Source organism: Micropterus dolomieu, linkage group LG22, assembly GCF_021292245.1.
Source record: "Micropterus dolomieu isolate WLL.071019.BEF.003 ecotype Adirondacks linkage group LG22, ASM2129224v1, whole genome shotgun sequence".
NCBI lineage: Eukaryota > Metazoa > Chordata > Actinopteri > Centrarchiformes > Centrarchidae > Micropterus > Micropterus dolomieu.
In genome coordinates this window covers 4,280,704-4,291,687 of record NC_060171.1, presented here as the reverse complement: position 1 = coordinate 4,291,687, position 10,984 = coordinate 4,280,704, and the positions used below count along the sequence as shown (strand labels likewise).

The window sequence follows — 10,984 nt, the reverse complement described above, 5'->3', positions numbered from 1 at the left end:
ATGGGTCGAGGATGGGTGTTTCAGCACGACAACGACCCTAAGCACACCGCCAAAGCAACAAAAGAGTGGCTGAAGAAGAAGCACATCAAGGTTCTGGAGTGGCCTAGCCAGTCTCCAGACCTGAATCCAATTGAAAATCTTTGGAGGGAGCTTAAAATTCGAGTTGCCAGGCGACAACCTCGGAACCTGAATGATTTGGAGGCTGTCTGCAGGGAGGAGTGGGCCAACATCCCTGCCGAAATGTGCACAAACCTTGTCACCAACTATAAAAATCGTTTGACATCTGTGCTGGCCAATAATGGCTTTTCTACAAAATATTAACATGCTGTTTGTCCAGGGGGTCAAATACTTGTTTTTCCTCATCAGATGGTTATCAATTTTAATAAATTCATATGATGTGATTTTCTGGAATTTTCTTTGGGATTCTGTCTTTCACTGTTAGAATGTACATATGATTAAAATTGTAGATTGTTGCATTCTTTGTAAGTGGGCAAACCTGCAAAATCAGCAAGGGGTCAAATACTTATTTCCCCCACTGTACAACACATATAAAACAGTTAGGTATCAGTATTAGTTTTTCACAGAATCCTTTCCCTGATAAGACAACAGTTGTGGTGGCCATCCATGTCTCAGGACACGTTTTGTCCATCTGATCCATCCATGCGCTCACAGTAAGGCTTCCCGTCAGTATGCTGCTGGTCTCCTTACACCTGCTGCCCATCCCAGGCTGACCCGGGTCTCAAATCACAATAGATTTTGTTACTGGTCTTCCACTATCTGAAGGTAACACTGTGATATTAACTATTGTGCACCACAAGGCCGTGCACTTTGTTCCTCTTCCCAAGTTGCCTTCAGCATCGGAAATGTTGGTCCTGCTTGTTTTGCATGTGTTCCGGATCCATTGCATTCCACAGGATGTTGTGTCCAACCGGGGTTCTCAATTCTCATTCCAGGTGTCGAAGGCTTTTTGTCGGTCCTTGGGAGACATCTCCAGTCTCTCCTCTGGATACCATTCCCAGACCAATGGACAGACTGAGCGGGCCAACCTGGATCTGGAGACGGCACTACGTCTTGGCCTGTAACCTCTCATCATGGAGTAAACAACTTTCTTTTGTGAAACGTTCAACTTCCCCTCTTCCCCTTTCCCATTAAGGGAAAAAAAGCTGTGAGATTAATGTTAGCTACCTCCATGAAGGTTCACCCCACATTCCATATATCCCTGATTAAACCTGTTGCTTCCTGTCCATTAAGCCCTCTGGCAGAACCCCCTCCACCCCTACCAGATCACTGATGACAGTCCAATTTATACCATCATGCGGGTTCTGGATGTCTGTCGCCGGGGCGGAGAATACCAGTATTTGCATGCTGAGGCGCACAGTGCGCAGAAATCGCCAACTTTCTGCAGAGTCAATAGATACAGACCTCCAAATGTCGTGTGGCCTTCAGATTAGCTCAGGAACAGTGCGTAGAGAGCTTCATAGAATAGGTTCCCATGGCAGAGCAGCTGCATCCAAGCCTTACATCACCAAGTGCAATGCAAAGCCTCGGATGCAGTGGTGTAAAGCACTCCACTTGACACTAGAGCAGTGGAGACATGTTCTCTGGAGTGACGAATCATCTGGCAATACGATGGACGGGTCTGGGTTTGGCGGTTACTAGGAGAACGGGACTTGCCTGACTGCATTGTGCCAAGTGGATAGTTTGGTGGAGGGGGATTATGGTGTAGGGTTGTTGTTGAGGACTTGGCCTCTTAGTTCCAGAAATAGGAACTTTTGGACAATTTCATGCTCCAAATATTGTGGAAACAGTTTGGGGATGTCTCCTTCCTCTTCCAACATGACTGTGCTGTGGACAGCCTTCCCAGAAGAGTTGAAGCTGTTATAGCTGCAAAGGGTGGGCCAACTCCATATTAAACCCTACGGATTATGAATGGGATGTCATTAACCTTCATGTGCATAGAAAGACAAGCGACCCAAACTTTTGGCAACATAGCACATGTGTGTATGTGCATGGCTACATTCTGGGCACCTGGTGGAGCAGCACACCTGACTCCAATCATCTCATCATCCACCTGGTTAAATACTCCTGGCTCTCTGCTTCTCATTGCCAGATTGTTCCAAACCCCTAGTATAGTACTTGATGCCTTGTTGGCTTAGTTATTTACTCTTTAGTAGTTTGTTATTGCTTCCAGTGATTTCCTCTAATGTGTTTTTTTTGCTGTGCACGCTGCTTACCTCACTGCTTATCAAAAACCATGCCACCACCAGCCTGTCTGCCTCCTGCCAGCACCAGCCTTACAAACCACCTCACTAACACCACTTTCATTAATGAAGACTGTTACTTTTTACTACCACCTGTTGTGTTCTGTTGGGCCAGCAGTGCCTCATATCACAAAATTGTGTTTTCAAGGTTGCTGATCCACATCAGTGACTTTTCAGTGATTCATTGATAACCTACAGTTTTAAAGGTAAAACTTTGTTGCAATTTGTCAAAGACATATAATAATACGGAATGATTGAATGGTTACTATCAATGTTTTATTGATTATTTGACCATTTCTACAGTTCTACATACATAAATACATAAATTATGGTAGAAGTGTCTGTACTGTAGACCAGTATTTGGTTATCTCAGATGAAACACTCAGGTTTTCAAGCATGTGAGATATTTTTAACGTGTCATCATCGTTGAGAAAGCAGACAATGTTATCCCTCCATCTACCCTTCTTCCTCTTTTCAGTCCTTAGTAACCAGCTGGTAGATGATTCAGGTTTCCATGTTCTCACCGCCCAGGATATATTTTACAAAAAAGCCTGCCGGCACAGTAGCACTATTGTAAGACTCTAACACTCATCATACGTGGCGTGCACATATTGCACAAAGAAGAAGTTTTTTCTCATTGCTGGTAACAGCTCCCCTGAAATCCTCTCTTTATGTGCACAAAAAAAAACAGCAAAGAGAAAAGACTGAGGAAAACTCTTTATTTGCAGTGCATTTACATTCAGCTAACATTTTTCGCATTGCATAGTCCTTGTTGCATTTTTGGTTTACAATCTTAATTTAAAAAACACAGTAAGTGCAGGAAACAGTTACTGCATCATGAAACCTGAACTTCACCTAAAGGCTTTTTTGAGATGAAAGTACTTAAATGGGTGATTCACCTTAAACCAGGAACCAGGATGTTAGATGACTGAAGCTACATGTTTCACTTAAAAGACCAGAAAGTTACAGAGACTCAACCTTCATTCGATTAGACCAGGCGGTATTCATCAAGCTTCTCAAAGTGCCTTTTTAGTCTTAAGTGCTGAGAATTGATGGAGCTTGATAAATACGGGCCCAGGTCTATACCACTTTATTTACTGCTCTATGTTTCCACTTTGGTTTGAACAGAAAGGGAGAGAGCCACTGAGTCATGTATTCAGATAAAATATGTGCCATCTTTTACATCCTGTTCAGTGTTTCGTCATGCCTACAGCACTGTACATCAGCTTCAAAGACATAACTAATGAGTCCACTCAGCCACAACAAAATGAGATATCATCAAAACTAAATATAGTTTGTTGTCCTCCAAACTGAGATGTAGTAACGTCAGCCTATACAGTCATTGAAAAACAAACCCGATCCCCTATATTTATAACTATTTAGAAGAGATACAGATACACAATATTATGAAATCAAAAGCACCTACAACATGTGCACGCCACGTTCCAACAGGCTCAACTATGAGGTGTTTTCTGACAAGCTTTACTTCAAGAGTATAATGTAAGCAACAGTACAAAAAATACACACTTCATGTATAATGTCAAGTAAAATAACAGCTTATTGTTGAGAAAAAAAATGAACTTCATAACCTTAGAAATAAAGCAACCCCAATTCTTAAATCTTCAAAAACACTACAGACCACTTGTGATTATTTTCCTAAATATGGCTGTGTGATAGATAATATAAGCACCTTTTAGTTTGCATTGAAAAGCTTTGCTGGAGGATCGTCCTGCAGCAAGCCAGAGTTTACTGTGATTCTATTGAACCATGAAGCTTTTAAAAATAGGAAGAATGTGATCCCTGTGATCTGCTCCTCAGCTCTGCAGTGACGCAGGATGATCATCACGTGAAACCTTCTCTTTACTGAATGTGACTCAGTCCACAGTTTAACAAACAGTATTTACAGTTACTAATTAACATTCCTGAAAGAACAGATGGAGTTGTTGGAAAAAGAGGCAGTGCAGATTTTAGCAGAAGTCAAATACATTTCACCTGTTTGTACAATTAACCAAAGCCTCATCTGTCAACATGCCAAACCTCTGTGTCATGTAAAGTGCCATCACACTCCTTTATAAAGGAATTGTCACGTTTTTGTTTTGTTGTTGTTGCACATATTACTTTTCAACACAGCAGCTCTCAGAGAAAAAAAAGCTGTTTCTTCTTTTCACATTGAACAGTTTCTGTTCCACTGAGCAGTGATCTCAGCTGAGACCTCAGTTAATGTGTGAGATCAGTGTTGATCAGCTGAAGTTCCTCTAATGGCCACTAGTAATGGATTAGTAATGGATTACATTACCAGTACCAGAGTAAAAAATTGTAGTTTAAAGAATGACTTATGACATTTTAAAGACTAACTTATTGTATTGCCTGATATTCAGACTAAATTAAAATTGTATTTTTCCCTTTATTATTTTTGTTGACATTGCGTTCATGTTGGCTGTCATGTATATCAAAGAAATATGTCATTTTCAGATTTTAAATCTCAAAGGGCAAGAGAAACAGCCGTTCATGAGCACAGCACCAGACTTATTTGAACCACTGAACAAATCTAAGATGTGGGAAGTGATTCAGTGGTCTGGAACCAGGCTGAAATGATAATTGTTTAGTAAAAAACTATCACTAGATTCGCTGATATTAAACAAAAAAAGGTCATTTGAAGAGGGTGAAACAGTCCTGGGTTTAAATCCAGCTAAAGACCAGTCTTCATTTTAAATTAAAAAACAACATACTGTCTGTGTGTCATACGACTGTCTTTACTAACGATATGTTCAACAGGAGCGTCAACAACATCAGGTGAAGGCTGTAGCAGGTCAGTGGCGCCTCACTCTCCCCTCCCTCCCACGGTTCATCCTGCTCATCCTCCCACTCTGTCCTCCGCCTCTCCTGCTCATCCTCCTCCTCCCTCCATGGCCCATCATCCTCCCTCACTTTGTTGATGCTGTCGCAGCTCTCGCCCTCATGGCCTTCGTAGCAGTGGCAGCGAAACCTCTCAGTCAGCAGCTGCATCTCGTGCTGTGAGTGCCACCCACTGACTGCAAAGTCCCCATCAACGGAGAGCTGGATGCGGTAGCTATCTGCGCTCAGGTGGAGGTAATGGCGGGCGAGGGGGTCCCGGCGGACGCATCGGCCATTCCCCTGGCACAGGAAGTCACTACAGACCTCGGCTGCGCGCGTCACGTTGGTGATGTACTTGCCAAGGCGGTGTTTGAGGAAAGATTTAACCTTGGTGCAGTTATGCTGTGGAAACATAAAAAAAAAAAAAAATCACAACAGCCATGATGTTATGGGCTTTTTGTGGTTCGTATGAAACACCATCCAAATTTTCAATTGATGTCTTACAAAAAAAGGGGGTCGATTTATCTTTGCATTTACACGAATTTTGAGTTGCCAAATGACAAATCAGCAATGACAGCTGTCAAGTTGGTTGTTTTTAGTTGGATTGTTCAGTTCTTTTGATTAAAGCTGCACTAATTTCTGTTTTGGCCACCTGGAGGCCACAGAACAAGTTGTAAACACAACATCTGACATGTGATCAGGTGATAAAGTAGTTGTGGTAACAGTTGCCTATACTTCTTTTTACTGTTGTTCAGTCTCAGTGTTTCCAGCAGCAGCAGACAGCTGTTTTCATTAAACAAGCTCTAAAAAATCCACTGTCAAAATGCAGTTAGGATAAAAAAAATTCCATAAAGACCGGATCACTGCAGGCTATAAAAGCATGCACATTATAATTTTCAAAATGTTAGAGTGGTCTCACAACACACAGCAACCACATGACTTCAACTTTCTATTGTTTGACTATATTTACTGCTGTGGTTTGTTTGGTGTCCAAAACAAACCAAGAAGCTCGAGGAAAGAATGTCTTTCACACATACACAGTCAGACTTCCTTTGTCTCATTGACACAAGTTAGAAACAAAGAAAAGTTTTTACAGCAGACCTTCCACCACAACTTATGACCTGTATTTAAATAGTCTTTGTGAATCTGTCAGCTAATGATTCATTGGGTCTTTTCCATTGTTGCAGAAAATAAGAGGGGGGAAAGATTCGGGGGGACTTTTTGGGACCCCGGTGAAGGACACCCACCCTGGACGAGGTCAGGTTTAGGTCTCCCCAAATGACGAATCCTGCAGCTCCCAGAGCAGCACTCTCCCCGATAGTGTGGATCAAGTCTTTCTGCAGGAAACACAGGTAGAAGTCACATCACATGATCTTCCTCTGTCACTAACACACACTACATATTAAACATGTGAATTGACACCAGGCCCACAACATCCAAAGCTTAAGGGAACCAATTTAGGGACAAGTGGAAGCACAAGAAAGGATTTTAATGAACCAAAAAGCTGTCGAGTTAAATTATCAAACAAAACAAAAATGACTACTGCTTTTGAGAATGGATCCTTCCAAATCATGTGGCACACAGTAATAAATATGCATACTGTGTACATACATAATGATCATTTGTTCTGAATGTTATTCATTTGTAAAGACAGAACCAGTACAAAAAGACGGACAAATAGATGCATTTTATATGACCAGGGAGAATAATTATGTGGGGAAAGAGCCACCAGATGGCGCTTCTGATTCAGATAAGAATTCATGATAAGAAGTAAAGTATTTCTCAAATAAGGCTTTAGAAAAATCAAAGAGACATTTTTCTTCAGTTTTTTTTTTTTTTTTTGCATACCTGCGATATTTCAAAGATTATTTCTAAAACTCATCAATAAATCTGCAGACCAGAAGGCAAAACTTTCTCTGGTTTTGCTGACCGTTTTGTAGTTTAAGTAGAACCACAGCATATTAGGTTTCTATTTAGTTACTCTGAGCTGCTTTTTCTACAGATCTCCACGAGAGGGCAGGAGTGAATAAATTCAGAAAGTCAGCTCTGACCATCAGTCCTTCCAAACAGAAAGTGTTTTGAAGAAAAGGACATCTAATGTGAGAGATTTGTTTATGTTGCAGTGGCTTTAATGATAAGTTAAAAATTCTCCAGAATACAATCAACTAGTAAGTAAGTAACAGTGGTGGAAAATATCTAACTACATTTACACAATCCAACGAAGGTTAAAATCAAGGGCAACTGGACTTGATTGAAGATACTGGAAGACACAGACCTGTATATTGGGGAGACTAAACAACCACGACACAAACGCATGGCTCAACACAGAAGGGCCAACTCCTCAGGTCAAAGACTCTGCAGTCTACTTACATCTGAAGGACAGAGGACACTCGTTTGAGGACCACCAGGTGCACATTTTAGACAGAGAAGATGGATGGTTTGAAAGAGGTGTCAAGGAAGCATCTACACCAGGGTTGAGAAGCCGTCATTGAACAGGGGAGGGGGTCTACGCCACCACTTATCCCCCACTTACAATGCTGTCCTTTCATCTCTTCCCAGGAAACTCAACAAACGTAACCTATTGGCCTCAGGTGAAGATACCAACAATGGTCGTTCAGTCTTGGCCACCGGTAGTCCTAACGACTGTAACGACTGTCGTCACAGCAACAAGGAACACTAACGAACCAGCGATATCGATGACTCGGGATAACGACCCCACTGAGGTTAAATAGCTGAGTTTCCCTGCCAGTCAGTCAGAAATGAAGAAGTCCTTTGGATGAGGGACGAAACGTCTTCCAGTATCTTCAACCAAGTCCAGTTGCCCTTGATTTTAACCTTTGTTGGATAAGTATGACCTGGATGACTGAGAATCTTCATAGACATCTACATTTACACAAGTATTGCACTTTACTTTCATAATTTTGAGGTACTTTTACTTATATTTCCATTTTCTGCTACTTTTATTGCTGCTACTACTATTTATTTGATTTATTTACCACTGCTAACTAAATGTAGTTGTGTTAAGCCTCCTCTACATCGCTGGGAGACTAGCAGATGTCGCCTTCATCCTTCTAGTGAAACACTGATTACTGTGAACTGAAGTCCAGACGTCATTTATTGTAATTAAACTGTATAGATGTTACCAATTTAAAACATTTTAAGCCTTGCCATTACTCTTATGCCTCCAGGTTATCTTTCTGAGTATATTATTAGGTTAGAAATAATGGTAATTAAGTATGTTATTCCCTGTCTTGACTCTACTGTTTGAAACCTGTAATTAATAATTATCATAATCAAACAGATTTGGTTATCTTGAAATTAAAACAAGATGACATAAGGTTGTCCATCGTCACGCTTCTTTCATTGCGTTGGTTCACAAACTGTCACCTGTTGTTGGCACAGGTCAAAGTAGAGGGATGGGCTGCTAATTAGACGCTCAGACCTCGCTGCTGTTGTGAAAATGTATGTTAACATGGAGTTCTACCTCCTGGTCAATGTAAGTGTGATGCTAATAGCGATTACCATGTTAGCATGCCAACACCATTAACACGGTTATAGTACAAGAACAAGTTATTGTTTATTAGTAGTGTCAGTAAAAGCTAAAGCATAAATTTACTTGAAATGAGCCGACAAGCTTTTTACACAGATATTTCATGTCATTACACAGAGAGAAGCACAAAACTCCTTGTTGGAGATTCATCCTGAACTGTTGGCGTCATGTTAAACTGTTGCTGAACTGCCACTAAAAAGTGGGTGTGGCTCAGAGAGTACAGCTGCGCGATATAGAGCTGTTAGCACCAACTTAACCATCTAAAAGCGCTTCAGACGAATGTGGGAAATGAGCAGATCGTCGTTGTAAATGGCATCCACATGCAACAAAATGTAACTGTAACAAGCTACAGGACCTGACAATGCGTGGAAACACACACACAAATGAACTACGTCATGTGCCAGTATTGTGGCCAACCAGAGCTGAGTAAGTAAATCATGTGCTTATTACTAAACTTAAAGGAAAACAAGTGCATTGTTGTGATAAACTTTGTTCTTACTGCTGTGAGGAAGGCCAGGGCCTCGTCTCGGTAGCCCAGCCTCAGGTACACGTAGGTGGGGAGGTCGTACTCTTTGGAGGTCAACGAGGCCACGCGGAGCGACTCTCGGATCCTGTGCTGGGAGAAGTGCAGGTTGCTGATGCTGTTGGTGTGACTTTTCCTGATCGCCACAGAGGGGAAGAGCGCCGTGCTGCTGTTCCACAGCCACGCCAGATCGTCGTTCCTCCACCTCTCCTGCTGTGGGCAGAAGCCTGTGTAGTTCTGCTCATGCAGGTTGTAGTTGTGGCAGTCCGGGTACAGGTAGAAACCCCAGAGGGCATTGGGGCGAAGGCGTGTCCCCAGCTGGATAGTCCTCTGCATGAACACCTTGGCGCTCTTTTCAAACCGCCGCCGTGCCAACTCCTCCACCTGTGCCACCGTTACATTGACATACGCCTTGGCGGTCAGTTCCCTCGACATGCGGCGGTAGATGTCTTTCTTGTGCCAGTTACGACTCCACTGAGGCCGCCAGAACTCCCAGTCAATGACGGCCAGGCCACGGAAATCCTCTGCGGGGATAAAGTGGTTAATATCCTGGTAGGCCTTGAACAGGTGCTGGTCCAAGCTGCAGTTCTGCGGCAGGCCGCCATGCACAGCAACGCCCTGTGGCGTGTAGTGGGGGTAATAGCCCAGCCGGTTTGCGTAGAAGATGGTGACGTTCTGGCCCGTCCAGTCAGCTCGTGGGCTCCCATGAATGTGAAAGAGGCGGTCAAGGTTAGTGGTGATGTTGTACTTGATGATGCACATGTCCAGTGGGGCGTTCCAGGCGGCGATGAAGGGTTTCCGGCCAATCAGTGGCAGCTTAGCTGGTTTCTGACCAAAGGCGGCATGGAAGAGCAGGAGCAGCCAGGAACAGGTCAGTGCGACAGGTACGACATGGTGGGAGGAGGATGCCCCGCCCACTGGCACCACTGGCATTCTGGGTTTCAGGAGGAGCAGCTGTCAATCATCCTGAAGAGAGAGAGAGAAAACTTAAATACTGAGTATTTTTCCAACTTTTTTATTTTATTGTCTTAATTGTGTCGCTTCTCACTCTCCAGGTCTGCAATCTATTGTACTTTTTTTGTTACACAATTTTTGCACGAAGGGATAGGATTAGGATTAAGTAAATTATCGAAACTTCATCAAGTGTTTCTATCAACTACGTATATGCAAATTTATTCAAGAGCTTGTGAGATTAATTAAGTAGCAATAAGGACGATGTATCAGGACATGACAATGTCTACATCAGCTGTACAGTAGAAAAATAAAATCAGGTAGCGCAACGTTAAGGTGTATTTGAACATGCACATACACTCACCTAAAGGATTATTAGGAACACCTGTTCAATTTCTCATTAATGCAATTATCTAATCAACCAATCACATGGCAGTTGCTTCAATGCATTTAGGGGTGTGGTCCTGGTCAAGACAATCTTCTGAACTCCAAACTGAATGTCAGAATTGGAAAGAAAGGTGATTTAAGCAATTTTGAGCGTGGCACGGTTGTTGGTGCCAGACGGGCCGGTCTGAGTATTTCACAATCTGCTCAGTTACTGGGATTTTCACGCACAACCATTTCTAGGGTTTACAAAGAATGGTGTGAAAAGAGAAAAACATCCAGTATGCGGCAGTCCTGTGGGCGAAAATGCCTCGTTGATGCTAGAGGTCAGAGGAGAATGGGCCGACTGATTCAAGCTGATAGAAGAGCAACTTTGACTGAAATAACCACTCGTTACAACCGAGGTATGCGGCAAAGCATTTGTGAAGCCACAACACGCACGACCTTGAGGCGGATGGGCTACAACAGCAGAAGACCCCA

At 42.7% G+C, this 10,984-nt stretch overlaps 2 protein-coding genes across 3 annotated transcripts in view; both read right to left on the bottom strand.

Annotated features, from left to right (window-relative positions):
* LOC123962445 (hyaluronidase PH-20-like) overlaps window positions 1-2,322 on the bottom strand; it is an 8,730-nt gene extending 6,408 nt beyond the window's left edge. Inside the window, exon 1 of the mRNA XM_046038571.1 lies at window positions 2,235-2,322. The gene's annotated coding sequence lies outside the window, so the exon portion shown is untranslated. The remainder of the gene's footprint in view (window positions 1-2,234) is intronic.
* Window positions 2,323-2,946: 624 nt separating this feature from the next.
* LOC123962444 (hyaluronidase-4) overlaps window positions 2,947-10,984 on the bottom strand; it is a 19,312-nt gene continuing 11,274 nt past the window's right edge. Inside the window, exons 1-4 of one of the 2 annotated variants that reach the window (XM_046038568.1) lie at window positions 10,218-10,350; window positions 9,146-10,135; window positions 6,344-6,433; window positions 2,947-5,498 (exon numbers count right to left, since the gene is read on the bottom strand). In XM_046038568.1, coding sequence (XP_045894524.1) covers window positions 5,001-5,498; window positions 6,344-6,433; window positions 9,146-10,102 — 1,545 coding nt within the window. In that variant the 5' untranslated portion in view covers window positions 10,103-10,135; window positions 10,218-10,350 and the 3' untranslated portion in view covers window positions 2,947-5,000. Of the gene's footprint in view, window positions 5,499-6,343; window positions 6,434-9,145; window positions 10,136-10,217; window positions 10,351-10,984 lie in introns of those variants that run through there. The other variant, XM_046038569.1, reaches the window with a different exon arrangement.